The sequence below is a fragment of the Solanum lycopersicum genome, chromosome 6, assembly GCF_036512215.1.
Source record: "Solanum lycopersicum chromosome 6, SLM_r2.1".
NCBI lineage: Eukaryota > Viridiplantae > Streptophyta > Magnoliopsida > Solanales > Solanaceae > Solanum > Solanum lycopersicum.
Window position 1 is genome coordinate 8,258,095 of NC_090805.1, and position 20,259 is coordinate 8,278,353.

At 35.8% G+C, this 20,259-nt stretch overlaps 1 protein-coding gene across 1 annotated transcript; it reads right to left on the minus strand.

Moving 5' to 3' along the window:
* Positions 1-15,949: 15,949 nt before the first annotated feature.
* LOC138349109 (uncharacterized) lies at positions 15,950-20,009 on the minus strand (the record flags this gene model as incomplete). The annotated part of the gene is made up of 1 exon (XM_069299109.1): positions 15,950-20,009. A coding segment is annotated over exon 1 (2,487 nt), but the record flags the coding sequence as incomplete, so codon positions are not given.
* Positions 20,010-20,259: the final 250 nt, after the last annotated feature.

The following is a 20,259-nucleotide window of genomic DNA, read 5'->3' on the forward strand; positions in this document are numbered from 1 at the left end:
ATAATTTAATAGTGGTGCGCCTCGTCACCAGAATTACTGTAATTTGTAGTGGTGGCTATATATTGACACTCTTAAATTCTATTGTCTTGTATAATACATGGTAAGTGACTTGTATAGGGTCTTTCAGAGTCTTATCTTTCATGTTACTACTAGGGTAAACTTTTGGTCATGACAATATTTTTATATTATACATAAAAAATTTAGTCGTTGTATTTAATTTTTTTTTGGTTTTAAGATAATAATGTTATAAGTGGAATAATCATATTATAAGTTTAATACGGAATCTCATGTCATTTTTTATGATTATTATTTTAATGTTACATAGGTTTTAAGTATGTGTGAATGAATTATGTGCATACATATTTAAATTTCACTTATCTCTTATGCATTTTACATCAACATGCTCTTTAACTTGGCTTGTACTTATTTTCTCTTACTTATGAGCGTGCACGTAGACATTTAAACATGTATAAAGTTGAACAAATCGACATATGCGTCCTACACATGAAATAATATGTGTCTTAAATGCATAATACTACTTAGTTCGAGTGTATCAGATGTGAATTGTCATGTAAATGTATGAGTATTTGTTCAACTTTATATAAGTTTAAAAGTGTATTTGTGCACACACACATTCGAAGTTGGATGGCATAAAAGACAATGCTAAAATTAAGTTAAAAGGGCACATTTATGTAATTATGTTTACGGTCATCCTCTATTATGTATCCTGATAAGTAACTTTTCATTGTCATTAATGATTTAATATTTCTATTTTATTTTAAAGGAAAAAGTATTTTTATAAGTTTTTGACTTTTTTAGAGTTGCCGCTTAATTTTTTAAGAAAAATCAAGAAAACTTAGTTTTTGAGAAGATTTAAACAGAAAAGCCTTGAGAAAACTTTAAAGGGGTTCGGGGATTCCTATTTATATTTTAGGAAGGTGTTTAAAGCACCCAAAACATCCGTTAATACGATTTTCCATCAACTAAAATATTTGGCTAAAATGATCTAACTTAAATTAGTTTGAATTGAAAATTTATTTAGGAATGACGAAAGTTTAATACTAACATAATAATTGAGTTAACAACTTGCAAAATTTATTTTAAGTTTATTTACTTGATTTACTTAAAACATTAAAATGAGGCAACATCTTGCGGGGATTCGAGATTTTTACCCCAATACTGACGACAATATTCAATCAATAAATATGATAAAGTGTGTGTGTGTGTGTGAGAGAGAGAGAGAGAGGGAGAGAGAGTTGGGTCCAAATCCAGTTTCTGTCCGCCTGGACCGGTATTTGGACCCCTTCCATGTTGGGTTTTAGAACAATTCTATTTGTGCCTGCCTAAACTAATGAAACATTTTAATAATAAATACATAAAAGAAAATACTACAAGGGCTTAGACCGAAAGAGAACAAAATACAATGTTTGAAAAGTAATAAATTTGGGCTTTTGAGCCTAATTCTCCAACTCCGGTCATTTCGAATTCTTCAATCTCTAAACCTGTACGCCGATTTTTGTAATGAACTTGACTCGAATGAAAGAATTTTTGAGCCTATGTGTCTCCCCGAGATGCAAAGGAAGGAGATAAGAGTTCATAGCGAACTCAGACATAGGAATTCATGCACAAAAGAGATGAAAGGATTAATGATTGATCATGAAAAGGCTCTTTTTTTTAAAAAAAAAAATCAAACTAATTATTTGGATGTAACCACATACTTCTAATTTTTATAACAAATCAAACACACCCTAAACTATATATGGTGGAAGGCTAAACATATGAGGAAACACATATGAATTCTTAACAAATAAGCAATTGGAAATTTTAAGGGTAACATGAACACTAGGTCACAAGCAATTTTATTAACATGATAAATGCCAACAGTGAGTCTAGTGACCAATACTAGTGTTAAGACAACTTAAACAAACAACTTATACCCAGAGGGGTATCATTTCAGCAAACAATGGAGATAACATCATTACGCATAAACCTATCATCCATAAGCAACCAAATAGGAAAGGAAAGGAACTTGAAAACTAATATGACTTCTTGCAGATGCCAAAAAAAGAACAAGGGAAGCGATATTTATTTATTTATTTAAAAATAAAAATTCTTAATACAAAATAAACGGATTGAATTAGACCAATGTCAAGAGAAACACACTCACATCATTCATGTACCATTTGGAGACGAAGATCAATAAAGATAAACAAGTTTACAAGACTAACAACAAAATATACCTACACTATATGCATCAACATCTAAAGAGTCATAAAGGGGAGTTTTTACACAAACATTATGCTAAAAAATGCCCCAAAAAAATATGAACACACTATCCCAAATGGAAACCAGAAGATATAGGCACCACTCAAAATATTCCAGCAAAAATAATAATAGATAAATAAAAATAAATAAATAAATAAAATAAAAAAATAAAAAATGCAAGGTATTGCTAAACTGCAAGAAATCTATACCGAACAAACAGAAATGACAGAAAGCGATGAACAAGAACATAATGAAGTCGTGACAAAAACAGATTAGTATAAACAACCCATTCCAATCATAAACTATATGAATATCTAAACTATCGAAACGGGAGAGATCTTGGAAATGCGTTAACAACGGTAGTAAAATGAAACCAGCATGCGATTCAAAAAGAAGAAAACCCTCCAAAGAAGTATACATATATAAATGTTACAATGGAGAACTCAACTCTTGGCAATATTTCTAAGCAAATAAAACAGATACACTAATTTACGATCAAACAGAGAGTCCAAAATCTTAGCAAACACTAGTGTATACAAAGACTCACATAATCCAGAATCCAACAATAAGCACATTTAGAATAAAATGCTTGAACTAAAAAATGACTATTACCTTCCGAGGTGCAGCGATTCTGGGGACGGGACGTGCAAGCAGAGGCGATTCTACCCACCGCCGCATGAAAAACTCAAGTCGCCAACGAAGGAACAAAATTTGGACGAGAGTTTACACTCGAAACAAATTAAAATATAAACCTCTGTTCACAAACTTATTGATAGTATCTTTCAACTTTCCTGGTGCCCCCCTAGAAATCTCTCCCAATCTTTTCGACTCCTTTAGATATGTAGACTTTTGATTCACTGTAACTCTCCTAAGAAATTTTCTTTCCTTTTTTTTTCACGTTAATGTTCCCAAAAAATATCTTTAAAAAATCTCCCCCCTCCAAAGTTGTCAAAAAGAAGAATATTTATAGGAGGATATTACAGTTTTTAACTATCTTATTTTGGAAAAATCTTATTGAAATAACCCCCACTTATTTATATCTTATTGAAATAACTCCCACTTATTTTGGTATCAGAGCAAGAGATCTAAAAGACCTTATATGAAAAAAGATTATTATTTTAGAAAAATATTTTCTTACCATAGAACTATATTTTTTAATAGACAACATTTAAAAATAGTTTAAGTATATAAAAAATCTTTAGAAAGCCATTTATTTACCTTAAAATTAAGATTATCATTAACCTATACACTTAAATATTCTGTAAAGACACTTAGAGAAACTCTTTAGACAATCTCAACAACAAATAAGTGAAGAATTAAATCAAGTAGATTTTGAAATAAAAGAAGTAAGAGAATGAATTAAAATTATTAAAAATAATACTTATTATTATAATTCTATAGGATAATAAATGAGAAGACCTTATAAAAATACAAAAGAATATAAAAAAATTAAAACAGAATTACTAGATTTATATGTAAAAGTAGATATATTATTAAAAGAACTAAAAACAACAGGCTCTAATAAAGAAATAAGTAATAAATTAGATTATATATTTTTCTTAGCTAGAATCTTAGAACAAAAACTAATAAGACATCTTATGTCACGACCCAAAAATGGGCGTGATGGCACTCGTCTTATCCCACCAAGACAAGTCAGCCTAAAACTCAACCATTACAATAAAGTGCGGAAACAAAATATAAGTAACTTAATAAAATCTCCAAAACCTGGTAGTCACGTGTACAAGCCTCTAAAGTATTAAAATCGGATCAAAAGAAAATATAAGTCTCATATGATATTGTTTCTAGAGTAGAACAAAATCATAAACAAGAGTAAGGAGGGATGCTGAGATGACCAACAACTACCTCACAGAATCTCCAGGAACCCTCGGAAAAGAAGAGAATATATCATAAAAGTCCGGGCTAGTAACCTACAAAAATTTGTAGAAGCACGGGGTGAGTACCAAACCACACGGTACTAAGCAAGTAAACCTCTAAACACAAGCTAAGGGGATGAAATACGGGTACTCCTACCACCCCCAACCGAACTTCCACAATTACAACCTGCAGTAAATTCAACCCAACCTAACAGCTCACAGTTTACATAGCACGTAGCTCAACAACAACACTTAGACAAATTACATATCCTCAACAACAACACTTTAAAATTACATATCCTCAACAACAATACTTCAACAAATTATATATCCGCAATAACAAGCTCAATATTGATCAATCACAAGTTCCGCAGAAAGGCAATCGGAAGACCAGCAAACACGATATCAAGTTCACTAATGATAAGTATGTGCAATGCAATGGAATGCAATGTCAAGTATAATGATGCATGTCTGACCTAGTGATACACACCCGCCGTCTCTCAGTGCGGGACCCATGGGGGACATATCTGTTCATGCATCTGTCGCGGCGCACGACACGACCCTCGATAATAGTAACCATCGCGGCGCGCGATACGTCCCTCGAAATATAGTATCCATCGCGGCGCGCGATACGTCCCTCGAAATATAGTAACCATCACGGCGCGCGATACGTCCCTCGAAATGGTACATCCTCTTTAAGTTATCATTCTTTCTCAATGCACATAACACTTCCACAACCATATCTCAGAATAATGCAATGACATGTTCACACAAATAATGAGAAGATGACCATTTTCATAACATTGCACAGTTCACAACCACACAAACATGAAATCACATCAACAATGATTCAACAAGCCATCAAACTTTTCTCAACACATCACACATAAATAATTAATCACATCGCCTTTTGTTATCCCTTTTATTTCATCATTAGAATTAATCAATGTGGACAAGTCAACACATCACCAATCCCGTTACTCCCAAACATATATCAGAAGGAAATACACGCATTCCATACACTTAACAAGAGTTTAGAAATTCACTTGCCTCAATTTATCGAACAGTCACTCCGGGACTTTAGTCTTCCCTTTTCGTTAGGCTTCCAAATCAATCCAATCTATTCAAATAAATAATCACAATAAAGTTTTGAAACTAACAACACACATTATTATGTGTCTAGCATTGACCCAAAAACTTGCTCATATGAACAGTAAAAATTTCTAAATCTTTGTTCCAACCAATAGGTCAAATTCCATATTCCCTAAATTTCAAGTTTGAGATTAAGTTAATATTTCTCCAAACACTACAACTCTAATAGTATTCCTATAATTTAATACCCTTATATCTAATTATCTTTTTTTATTATAGCAAAACGGAATCATAATGTGATAAGCCTATGGGTAAAGAACAAAATATCAAAACGAATAAAATTTGTGAATGTTCAATTCATTCGCTACCTGTTGCAATATGAAATCTTGAGTTCATCGTCAATATTCCTTCTAATTATTTAGGCCATTAGTACGTGATCAATATACTAGGTGTTTCCAAACATTATTAACCAATATTTAATTATTAAAATATTAAATTCTATTTAATAAAATATATATACAACACAACAATTTTCTGCAAACCCAATATCATATTCCATTGTTAACATCAAAGCAACAAGTTTGTTTTCTCGCCTAAGCCTACAATTTTTAAATTACTAAGTTTGTATAATTCTTACCTGACTGTTGTTTCTCCTACGCCGTGCATCTGGTGGGTTTTTTTCGTCCATCCTTTCTTTCTTTTCTTTTCTAGATTAACTATATGTCAAAAGTAATAAACCCTAATAACTTATTTTTAGTATGGGTCAAATAGTATTTAATAAACTAAATAAATAAATTATTTAATATATATCTATTTAATTAAATAATCATAGTTATCGAATGATTCAAATTAATTTCACCAACTAATAAAAATTTACTCTAGGACGATAATCAAGAGGAGTAAAACGATAATGTTTTTAAAAAAATTACCAAAACTGAATTTATGGATCGTTACATCTTATATCTAGAAATTTTCCAATAAAAAATATTTCATGAGAAATCTTCCATTTGCTTTAAGAATAAGACTTGATTATTGGCTATTATATAGAGATATAGAAGAAAAGAAAAGATTGCAAAGAGTAGAAAAAGCAATAGAAGCATATACATATATATATATATATATATATATACGAAAATGAATTTTTTAGACCACAAAATTTTTATATTGAAAGAAATAACGACGAATATATAAAGGCTTTAAAGTGGGAATTACAAGGAATTAGTCGTGCTATTGTCACGACCCTAATCGGGTCGCGACTGGCACCCACACTTACCCTCCTATGTGAGCGAACCAACCAATCTAAACCTTAACATTTAAATATAATTTCAACAGAAAGTAATGCGGAAGACTTAAACTCATTAGTAAAAACCAATTCAATAACTTCTAAAAACTCAACACTATTATTATCCCCAAAATCTGGAAGTCATCATCACAAGAACATCTACTTCAAATTACTAAATCTAAGATTATCTAAGAAGCTAAAATATATAAACAGCTAGTCCATGCCGGAACATCAAGGCATCAAGACATGAAGAGGAGGATCCAGTCCAAGCTAGAAACATTAGCTCACCCTGATATTCGGAGTAATGAAGACTGACTAGAGTTGCGGTTGAGTTGAAGACGACGGTACGTTTGCTGCACTCCACAATTTACAAAGAAAACAAATACAAGTAGGGGTCAGTACAAACACAAGTAGTGAGTAGGTATGATCGGCCAACTCAAAATAGAAAACAGTATATATCAGATAATATCATAAAATCAACTACAATACTCAACATGCGGCATTTACAATTACCATAACCCTTGGTCACAACACCAAGCTCATCAATGAGGACTCACGCCTCCCCCATCATACTCATTTGGGAATTAGGTTCATTAAATTGAGTATATTAACATATTTCAAGATTCATTCTCTTTGCTAATCCTGGTGCCGGAACGTGGAACTCGGATCCTCATATACTATCCTGGTACCGAAACGTGGCACCCGATCCATATACTATCCTGGTGTCAGAACGTGACACTCCGATCCTCATATACTATCAAGGTACCGGAACATGGTACCCGATCCATATACTATCCTGGTGTCGGAACGTGACACTCCGATCCTCATATACTATCCTGGTACCGGAACGTGGCACCCGATCCATATACTATCCTGGTGTCGGAACGTGACACTCCGATCCTCATATACTATCCTGGTACCGGAACGTGGCACCCGATCCCCTAATCTCACTACTTTCGTTCATCAAGCCTTCTTTTATACCAAGGCATCATCATTAACAAGGTAGATTAGGGTTTCTTTTTCAAGATTTAGGATTCAATAGCTTCATCATGCTTATTTTATCACAATTATATAATCACAATATGCAAACACATAATTAAGCATATAGAAAGGTTTACAACACTACCCAATACATATCATTCGCAATTAAGACTTTACTACGAATAGTATAAAAACCATAACCTACCTCCACCGAAGATTAGTGATCAAGCAAGCAAATTCCCCAAAGCTTTGTGTTTTCCTCTTCTCGTTCGATCCTCTTCTATCACAAAGTCAACCACTTCCTTAAAACATTAAAGAAATCCGACTCAGCCTGGGATTACGCAGCTTGTGACGGCTCGTCATGCCTGCGACGGTCCGTCCAGAGACTCAATTCACTTAAAGAGTCTGTGACGGTCCGTCACTCCTGTGACGGTCCGTCCTGCCATTCCGTTACGAAGTTCAGAGAGTCGATTTAAGTATCCATTTTTCAGAATTTCTAAGTGTTTTGAAACGAGACCCCCTCGACGGTCCGTCGTGCCCATGACGGTCCGTCGTGGGATCCGTCGTCTCAGCCAATTTTCCAGAAATAACATCTGTTGCTCAAAACGACTAAACAGGTCGTTACAGCTATAGATAGCTATAATAAAAGAAAAAAAATTATAAAGATAATTAGCCAACTACTTTAGGGTAAAATAACAATAGTAACAATAACTTCATTAAAAAGCATAGAATACCTAGACTTACAAATCAATATAGAAAAAAGATTTCAAAGATTAAAATTAGACAATATAATTAGGTGTAACTTTGACAACGGAAATCATTGCTTACATAGAAAAGACGCTCAATATAATACTTTAATAGATTTAATAATAAATCTAAGTGAAGATATAAAAGAATCAAACAATAAAATTATAAAAATAGTAAGTGAACAAGAAGAAACACAAAATAAACAAAAACAACTATTTAGAAAGATAGAAAATAATTTAGACTACCTTTAAGAACAAGGAGTAGAATTACATAAAAAATTAATCGAGTTAAAAAATAAATCTAAAGAAGAGATTAATAATGCATTAATAATAAAAATACAAGAAATAAAGACAGAATTAGCATCAATAAAAGAAATAGTTCTTTCATGATAGATTTAGTAGAATCAGAGACACATAGAGAAGCAATAAAACTAATAGAAAAAAGAATAGCCCTCCCATTAGATTATAAAGAATTTAATCCACCTTCAAAATCAGATCAAATTATTATACAACTGAACAATACAATAATAGCATTTTTATTACAACTACATAATAAGATAGATAAAAACTTTACAGAAAAATTAGAAAGTAAAAATATAGACACAACCGGAATAGAAGAATTAATAGAAAAGTTAAATAAAATAGAAATTACTCCTCAAAAAGAGAAAATAATTAAAAAAACAGAAAAAAAGGACAAGAAAGACCAAGACCAAGTTACTCCCAGAATAGAATAAGTAATAATTTTTTATCAAAAATATTAAATAAAAAGACAAAATAAGTAAACAATCAACAATTAGACGAAATAATAGACACAGATAAAGATATACAAAACTTCCAACAAAATCAATTAAATTTATTGAATCCAAAAGTCTTATATAGTAGAAACGCAAAATCCTACCTATATAGACATTATAGAGAAGAACAATTATCACTATAAGGAAACAATTTTGTATCTTTACCACTCATAAACTATGAATGTGTGAAAGAAATAAAACATGTTAAAAAAAATTTAATGCATATAGGATTAATAGTAATAGGAATTAAAGGATTAACTAGAAAAAATTTAGGAACAAAGACATTAATTACAATATATGATAATAGATGGTCAGACATAAAAAAAGCAATTATAGGATTAAGAGAAGCAGATATGACTTATAATGGAGGAATTTTCTATATAAGTCCAGACTTTATGATGAATTTAAATGAATTCGGAACCCAAATAAGAATAGGAATACAAACTAAAGGATATGAAGAAATGCATAGTGAAAAAAATGTGTGTAGGATTTTTAGGAAAAATGACAGATAATAGTAACACTAGATTTAAATTAAAAATAAAAGACGTAGTAGAAGTAATGGGAAACAAAGGGATAAAATTAATAAAACCTATAAAATAAATCCTGAAGAATATACAGGATTAGAATGGAAATTAGGAGATTTCAAAGAAAAAAAAGCTTTAATACCAGACGCTCATTTAATATATACAAATTCTAAAGGAGAACTCTCAATTAGATTTACAGATTATAATTACGAAGATCAAAAAGACTTTGAAGAAGAAAGCGTTGTAGAAGAAATGCCTTTAGAAGGGATGAATATAGAAATAATAATAGAAGAAGACTTTGCAGTAGATTTGGCTATAGAAAAAGCTAAAGAGATAAGTAAAAACAATAAGAATAAATTATTTACATGCAAAGAATGTAAATTAAAAGACTTAAATATAGAACAAACAATATCTCATTTTAAAACATGTGAACAAAGAACCGATAATAAAGGATAAAGATTAATAAAAAATTTACAAGATAAATTAGAAAAAGTTAATAATATAATGACAGAAATACAAGAAAATGATAGTGAAATATCTGAGTTAGAATCTATACTAAGTCAAAAAGAATTAATGGAAACAACAAGTTCTAGTAGTCCATTCCAGAGAACAAATGAACAAGGTTATACAGCAGATAATAGTACGGGAAATATACCACGTAGAAGAGTATATAGACAAGGAGATACTCCAATAACAGAAGTTAAACCTATGAGAAAAAGAATGCCTATAGAAGAACCAATAATACTCCAAGAGGGAGGAAGTAAAATAAAAATTTTAATATAGCGGCACATGACCCACAAAGATTGAATTCAGTAATAGACTTATGGAAAGGAATAGTAGTAGCAGATTTCATAAAAAATTATACAGAAACTGATGCCGAAACAATGTACAAATACTTAGAAACATTCCTAGGAGAATCAACCAAAGCTCTATGGGAAGCTTATAAAGTAAAATTCCCATCAGAATTTCAGTACTTAGTATCATTAGGGCCAAAACCATATAATTTTACAAATAAAATGCATACATTAATAACAGGAGAAGACCCAAATAGTGGATTAGTGTACTTACAACGAAATGCAGTAATAAAATTAGAACAATTAAGTATAAATAATTTGTATTATATAAAGAAATTCTTAAATGATTATTTCTATTATTTTACAATTAGCGGAAATGCCTTTGATCAAGATCTAGGTAAAAAGTTATTTAATAAACTACCAGGAGCTTTAGGAAGAGAAATAGAAGAAAGATGGATTAAAAGAGAAGGAGTAGCACAAAACCCTCAAGCAAAATGGTCAATAGGACATAGAAGACAACATATAATGGAAATATTACAAAAAAAAGTACTAATTTACAAATACAAAAACAATTAAAGCAAAATGAGATGAATTTCTGCAAAGACATAATATATACAACCCAAAATTATGATAAAAATCAATATAAAAAGAAAAAGTATAAGAAATACAACCCACGGAACAATAAGAGATATAATAAAAAAGGATATTTTCGTAGAAAATCTTCAGCAAGAAAACCATATTTAAATAGGGACAGACATGTTAGAAAATATAGAACAGATAGAAATTATAAAAATAAGTTAGAATATTTTACATGTGGAAGTATAGAACATTTACCAAATACTTGTCCTAAAATATATAATGCAAAGACTAAAAATGCTCAAATAGTAAAAGAATTTAACAAAGCATTATTAAATATAGATGAATACATGTCAGATAATGAAAGCATTTACTCTATAGTAAGCATTGATATAAATGACAATAACAAAGAAGAAGATTCTTCTAATTCAAAAGGAGAAGAATTATTTAATGAAATAGGAATAAAAAATTTAAATATAGACGACCAACAAAATTAATTTTTTGAATATAATAGAATGTGAACATAATTTCGAAAAAGATGCAGGATTAGACACTAATCCATGTAATTGGTGTAAATGGTATCCAAGTAAATATAAAAGAGCTAAATGTAATAAATGTTTTATAGAAGGATGTATAAGTTGTATAAAAACACAATTAGGAATAATAATGTCATGACCCAAACCGGGTTGCGACTGGCACCCACACTAACCCTCCTATGTGAGCGAACCAACCAATCTAAACCTAAACATTTCAATATAATATAAACAGAAAGTAATGCGGAAGACTTAAACTCATTAATAAAATCCAACATCTATTATTCCCAAAACCTGGAAGTCATCATCACAAGAACATCTACTTTAAACTACTAATTCTAAGAGTTTCTAAGAAGCTAAAAATACATAAGAAGCTAGTCCATGCCGGAAGTTCAAGGCATCAAGACATGAAGGAGAAGATCCAGTCCAAGCTAGAAGCGTTAGCTCACCCTGACGATCCGGTGTGACGAAGACTGGCTTGAGTTACTGTTGAGTCGAAGATGACGGCACGTTTGCTGCACTCCACAAATAACAAGAAGAAAAACATAAAAGTAGGGGTCAGTACAACCCACGGGTACTGAGTAGATATCATCGGTCAACTCATAATAGAGAACAGTATATATCAAGTAATATCATAAATCAACTATAAAACTCAACATGTAGCAACAACAAGTACTATAATCATCAGTAAATACCATCAAGTTCATTCATGAGGGCTCAAGCCTCAACACCATACTCATTTGGGAATTAAGTTTTATTAAATTGAATATATTATCATCTTCCAAGATTCATTATCTTTCTTCCTCTTGTGTCGGTACGTGACACTCCGATCCCCTACTACTATGTGTCGGTACGTGACACTCCGATCCCCTAATTCTATGTATCGGAACGTGACACTCCGATCCCCTACATGTGTCGGTACGTGACACTCCGATCCCCTACATGTGTCGGAATGTGACACTCCGATCCCCTACATGTGTCGGTACGTGACACTCCGATCCCCTAATTCTATGTGTCGGAACGTGACACTTCGATCCACTAATACTATGTGTCGGTACGTGACACTCCGATCCGCTAATATCATTCTGTAAATCATCAAGCCTTCTCTATACCAAGGCATCATCAATCCCATTACTTTAATTCATCAAGCCTTCTTCTATACCAAGGCATCCTCAATCCCATTACTTTAATTCATCAAGCCTTCTTCTATACCAAGACATCGTCATTAATAATGTATATTAAAGTTTCTTTTCAAGATTTGGGATTCAATATTTTCATCATGCTTATCTTATCACAATCACATAATCATATTCATGCAAACATACCATTAAGCATATAGTAGGGTTTACAATACTACCAATACATATCATTCACTATTAAGAGTTTACTTTGAAAGCATGAAAACCATAACCTACCTCCACCGAAGAATTGGAATCAACAAGCAATTTCCCAAGCTTTGATATTCCCTCTGCCTCTTGATCGATCAATTTCTCTCTCTCCTTGTTCTCTCTGTTTTCTTTATTCAAACCCTCTTTCTTTTACCCTAGTTAACATATAATTAAGTGTAAAAGATGGCAATAATACCCCACTAATTAACTTAGGGTTACCTCTTTTAACCCCCAAGAATTTGAGTTATTAATATAAACCCACAAAATCTATAATTAAGGAAGGAATAGTCCAAAAACGTCCCTTAAAACATGTAAGGAAATCTGATTCTGCCTGGGATTTGCGCAACCTGTGACGGGCCATCGTGCCTGCGACGGTCCGTCCTGCAGGTCGTCGCAAGAGTCAGAGAGTCAATTTCCATTGAACAATCTATGACGGTCCGTCACGCCTGTGACGGTCCGTCCTGCCATTCCGTCACGAAGTTCAGAGAGTCGATTTTCAGTACCCAATTTCAGATTTTCTAAGTGTTTTGAAACGAGACCCTGCGACGGTCCGTCGTGCCCATGACGGATCGTCGTTTGGTCCGTCGCCTCAGCCTGTTTTTCCAGAATTGAAGTTTGTTGCTCAAAACGACTAAACAGGTCGTTACAATAGATACCAATTTACCCATCGTTCGTCCCCGAACGATCAAAAGTAGGAAAACAAGGGCGAAAAGGAGTACCTGAATCTGTAAACAGATGTGGGTATTTTTCTCGCATATCCGCCTCCTTCTCCCAAGTGGCTTCTTCAACGGGTCGATTCTTCCATTGCACCTTGATGGATGCAATCTCTCTTGACCTCAACTTGTGAACTTCTCTATCTAAAATAGCAACAGGCTCCTCCTCATAAGACAAGTTCTCATCAAGCAAAACTGAATCCCAACGGATAATGTAGTTCCCATCCCCATGGTATCTTTTCAACATTGACACATGGAATACCGGGTGTACTCCGGACAGCCCTGGAGGCAAGGCTAACTCATAAGCCACCTCCCCTACTCGCTTAAGTACTTCAAATGGTCCAATGTACCTTGGACTTAGTTTACCCCTTTTACCAAACCGCATCACCCCTTTCATGGGTGAAACTTTCAACAAGACTTGTTCACCCTCCATGAACTCTAAGTCTCTAACCTTTCGATCTGCATATTCTTTTTGTCTATTTTGCGCCACTAGAAGCTTTTCTTGAATAGACTTCACTTTTTCCATCGAATCCCTCAAGAGATCAGTACCCCAAGGTCTAACCTCGAACACATCAAACCAACCAATGGGAGACCTACATCTCCTACCATACAATGCTTCAAATGGAGCCATATCAATGCTTGAGTGATAGCTATTATTGTATGAAAACTCCGCTAAGGGTAAGAAGCTATCCCAATGGCCACCAAATTCTATCACACACGCACGAAGCATATCCTCCAACACTTGAATCGTTCGCTCAGACTGACCACCGGTCTGGGGATGGAACGCAGTACTAAGGTCCAACCTAGTACCCAATTCTGCATGCAATGTTTTCCAAAACTTAGAAGTAAACTGCGTACCTCTATCTGATATGATGGATAGTGGAACTCCATGCAATCGCACCACTTCCGAGATGTAAAGTTTGGCTAACTTTTCTGCATTGTAAGTCACCTTGACCGGAATGAAATGAGCAGATTTAGTTAACCTATCAACAAATCACCCAAATGGAGTCATACTTACCCATTGTCTTCGGAAGACCAACCACAAAATCCATTGCAATTCTTTCCCACTTCCATTCCGGAATGGGCATTCTCTGAAGTGTTCCTCCGGGCCTTTGGTGTTCACACTTTACTTGTTGACAGTTTGGACACTTGGCAATAAAGTCAACAATATCACGCTTCATTCTACTCCACCAAAAGTGTTGCTTTAGGTCACGATACATCTTGGTTGCACCCGGATGTATAGAATACCTTGAACTATGAGCCTCTGTCAGAATAGTGTTGATCAAATCATCGACGCGGGGTACACATACCCTTCCCTTGATTCTCAAAACACCTTCCTCATCGATTTGTGCTTCCTTAGCCTCTCCTCGCAATACTTTATCTTGAATTCTGTGCAGTTTCTCATCATCAGACTGTCTTCCCTTAATCTTGTCAAGAAAGGAAGATCTTGCCTCCACAGAAGCCAACAATCATCCCCTCTCATTTACTTCTAATCTCATCAAGTCATTAGCTAGAGTTTGAACCTCTCTAGCCAGTGGGCGTCTAGAAGCTTGCAAGTGAGCTAGACTTCCCATGCTTCCCGCCTTTCTACTTAAAGCATCCGCTACAACATTCGCCTTCCCCGGATGATACAAAATAGTGATGTCGTAGTCCTTCAGTAGTTCCATCCATCTCCTCTGTCTTAAGTTCAAATCTTTATGAGTAAAGACATACTGAAGGCTACGATGATCCGTGTAGACCTCACACTTAACCCCATATAAATAGTGTCTCCATTGCTTTAATGCAAACACTACCGCAGCCAATTCCAAATCATGAGTTGTATAGTTACGTTCATGCACTTTTAATTGTCTTGAAGCATAAGCAATCACACTCTTCTCTTGCATTAGTACTGCACCCAACCCAGAATAGGATGCATCACAATAAACAATGAAGTTCTTACCCTCTACTGGCAAGGTAAGGATAGGTGCGGTAGTCAACAAAGTCTTGAGCTTCTGAAAGCTTTCCTCACATTCGTCCGACCATACAAATGGAACATTCTGCTTAGTCAAGTTCGTCAATTGGGAAGCAATAGAAGAGAATCCCTTGACAAATCGGCGGTAGTAGCTAGCTAACCCAACAAAGCTCCTTATTTCTGACACATTAGTAGGTCTTACCCAATTCTTCACTGTCTCAATCTTAGAAGGATCCACCATCACTCCATCCTTAGAAACCACGTGCCCTAAGAAGGACACTGCATCTAGCCAAAACTCACACTTAGAGAACTTGGCATAAAGCTTTTTCTCCCTCAACATTTCCAATACCATTCTCAAATGCTCTTCATGTTCCTTCTTGCTCTTTGAGTATACCAATATATCATCAATAAATACGATCATGAAGAGGTCCAAATATGGCTTAAAAATCCCGTTCATCAAGCTCATGAATGCAGCAGGGGCATTCGTAAGACCAAAGGACATCACTACAAATTCGTAATGCCCATACCTCGTTCGAAAAGCAGTCTTTGGCACATCCGTTGCCCGTATTTTCAATTGATGATAACCGGATCTCAAGTCAATCTTAGAGAAGACACAAGCACCTTGTAACTGATCGAACAAGTCATCAATGCGGGGAAGAGGATACTTGTTCTTTATGGTTACCTTGTTTAGTTGTCTGTAGTCTATACACATTCGAAAACTCCCATCCTTCTTCTTTACAAACAAAACCGGAGCACCCCAAGGGGATGCACTTGGTCTAATGAAGCCTTTGTTCAATAACTCTTGAAGTTGTGCCTTTAACTCTCTTAACTCCGCGGGAGCCATTCTATAAGGGGGTATAGAAATGGGGCGAGTATCGGGTTCAAGATCAATACAAAAGTCAATATCCCTATCCGGTGGCATACCAGGAAGATCTGCAGGGAACACATCCAGAAACTCACGAACTACTGAAACCGACTCAATCGAAGGTACTTGGGTAGTGTCATCCTTGAGATGTGCCAAGAAAGCTAAACACCCTTTACTAATCATTTTCTTAGCACGAAGAAAGGAGACGATGCGGACCGGATTGGAAGTGTAGTCACCCTCCCACACTAACGGGTCTATCCCAGGCTTGGCTAACATCACCGTTTTAGCATTACAATCCAAGATTGCAAATTGCGGAGAAAGCCAAGTCATACCCAGAATCACATCAAAATCATCCATTGCCAAGATAACCAAATCTACATAAGTGTTGCTCCCCACAAAGTTTACCACACAAGACCTATATACCTTTTCAACTACCACAGACTTACCCACCGGAGTAGAAACACGAATAGGCATATCAAGAAATTCACAATGTAAATTTAGACCATTAGCAAATGAGGAAGATACATAAGAAAATGTGGATCCAGGATCAAACAATATAGAAGCCATGCAATCACAAACCAGAAGATTACCTGTGATGACAGCATCAGATGCCTCCGCTTCAGACCGCCCAGGGAAAGCGTAACAATGGGCCCTATCGTTCGTCTGTCCGTTGCCCCTACCATGTTGTGATGTAGTGGCCCCAGTTTTCCCATTACCTCTGCCGTTTTGGTGACCACCATTACCTCGACCACCACGTCCTCCAGAATAACGGCCTCTACCATGACCACCTCTACCTCTAGCTATTGGGGGTCTATAACTTTGTCTGGGACAATTTTTCCTAATATGTCCAATCTCCCCACATCCATAACATTCTCTGGAGTCAATCATAGGCCCCTCGGAGAAGTGTTGACCGGTCTGAGGTGGTCCCCCAACTACAGTCTGTAGTGAAGACTGAATTGGTCGGACTGAGTAACTTCCCGAACCCTGTCCTCTAGTGTAAGAACCATTAAACTCACCTCCCTTTCGAAGCCTTTTTGATGTCGATGTTGTGGTGAAGTCGTCTGGCTTCACTCCTTCCACTTCTATCACAAAGTCTACCACTTCTTGGAAGGATTTTGCCGTTGCCGCTACCTGTAAGGCCGAAATCCGCAATTCTGACCTCAACCCCTTCACAAACCGGCGAATCCGCTCTTGAGGACTGAAACAGAGTTGAGTGGCATATCTGGATAGTGCACGGAACTTAGCCTCATAAGCATTAACCGACATCCTACCTTGCTCTAGGCTCAGGAACTCATCCCTTTTCCTATCCCTCAAAGTCCGGGGGATATACTTCTCCATAAACAAGCTAGAGAACGAGGCCCAAGTAATAGGTGGTGCCTCTATTGGTTGACACTCAATATGTGACCGCCACCACATTTTGGCGTTCCCTTGAAACTGATAAGTCACAAACTCCACACCAAACCGTTCTACTATACCCATCTTGTGTAGTAGCTCGTGACAGTCAACCAGAAAATCATAAGCATCCTCCGATTCAGCACCCTTGAAGACTGGAGGTTTCAATTTCAACAACTTACTGAAAAGTTCATGCTGATCACTTGTCATTATAGGCCCAGTAGTCAGACGTGGAAACGTGCCTATTTCCAATGGAACATCCATGCGGGGAGCCATAGTAGCCGCATGTTGTACCTCCGGAGCCTGAGGTGCTGGTGCAGAAAACACTGGGGGTGTCTGGCCCTGATCAGATAACCCGCTAAGATAAGCCAGAACCTGATTGATCATCTCTGGGGTAGGTTGGGGTGGCATTTCCTCATTTTGCACTTGTTCATTCACCCCATCCTCCCCCTCTCTTATCACTTCCTCAGTCGGTGGAGGAGTCACCGCCCTAGTACCAGATGGGCTCGGTGCTCGTCCTCTTCCTCTAGAGGACGTCCTCCCACGACCTCTACCACGGCCCCTTGCCGCTGTTCTTCCTCGAGCCACAGCCCCAGTGGCTGGCTCAGTTGTTTCTTGTCTGTCCGGTGTTGGTGTTGGCGTAGTCGTTGCTCTAGTTCTAACCATCTGCGAAAGAGAGTGAAGATGGTCAGATACCAATTCGTATCGCTTAGATACCAATTGGACTCAAGTAGTAGCACGAAAGAAAGAATGAAAGAGTGAAATTTTCCTAAAGTCTTATAGCCTCTCAAAGAAAAGTAAAGGCGTCCCCCTACCGTTCCTTAAGACTCTACAAGACCTGTTCTTGTATGATGAGACCAACGAACCTAATGCTCTGATACCAAGTTTTGTCACGACCCAAACCGGGTTGCGACTGGCACCCACACTTACCCTCCTATGTGAGCGAACCAACCAATCTAAACCTTAACATTTCAATATAATATAAACAGAAAGTAATGCGGAAGACTTAAACTCATTAATAAAATCAATAACTATTATTATTCAACATCTATTATTCCCAAAACCTGGAAGTCATCATCACAAGAACATCTACTTTAAACTACTAATTCTAAGAGTTTCTAAGAAGCTAAAAATACATAAGAAGCTAGTCCATGCCGGAAGTTCAAGGCATCAAGACATGAAAGAGAAGATCCAGTCCAAGCTAGAAGCGTTAGCTCACCCTGACGATCCGGTGTGACGAAGACTGGCTTGAGTTACTGTTGAGTCGAAAATGACGGCACGTTTGCTGCACTCCACAAATAACAAGAAGAAAAACATAAAAGTAGGGGTCAGTACAACCCACGGGTACTGAGTAGATATCATCGGTCAACTCAAAATAGAGAACAATATATATCAAGTAATATCATAAATCAACTATAAAACTCAACATGTAGCAACAACAAGTACTATAATCATCAGTAAATACTATCAAGTTCATCCATGAGGGCTCAAGCCTCAACACCATACTCATTTGGGAATTAAGTTTTATTAAATTGAGTATATTATCATCTTCCAAGATTCATTATCTTTCTTCCTCTTGTGTCGGTACATGACACTCCGATCCCCTACTACTATGTGTCGGTACGTGACACTCCGATCCCCTAATTCTATGTGTCGAAATGTGACACTCCGATCCCCTACATGTGTCGGTACGTGACACTCCGATCCCCTACATGTGTCGGAACGTGACACTCCGATCCCCTACATGTATCGGTACATGACACTCCGATCCCCTAATTCTATGTGTCGAAACGTGACACTCCGATCCACTAATATCATTCTGTAAATCATCAAGTCTTCTCTATACCAAGGCATCATCAACCCCATTACTTTAATTCATCAAGCCTTCTTCTATACCAAGGCATCCTCAATCCCATTACTTTAATTCATCAAGCCTTCTTCTATACCAAGGCATCGTCATTAATAATGTAAATTAAAGTTTCTTTTCAAGATTTGGGATTCAATATTTTCATCATGCTTATCTTATCACAATCACATAATCATATTCATGCAAACATACCATTAAGCATATAGTAGGGTTTACAATACTACCAATACATATCATTCACTATTAAGAGTTTACTTTGAAAGCATGAAAACCATAACCTACCTCCACCGAAGAATTGGAATCAACAAGCAATTTCCCAAGCTTTGATATTCCCTCTGCCTCTTGATCGATCAATTTCTCTCTCTCCTTATTCTCTCTATTTTCTTTATTCAAACCCTCTTTCTTTTACCCTAGTTAACATATAATTAAGTGTAAAAGATGGCAATAATACCCCACTAATTAACTTAGGGTTACCTCTTTTAACCCCCAAGAATTTGAGTTATTAATATAAACCCACAAAATCTATAATTAAGGAAGGAATAGTCCAAAAACGTCCCTTAAAACGTGTAAGGAAATCCGATTCTGCCTGGGATTTGCGCAACCTGTGACGGGCCATCGTGCC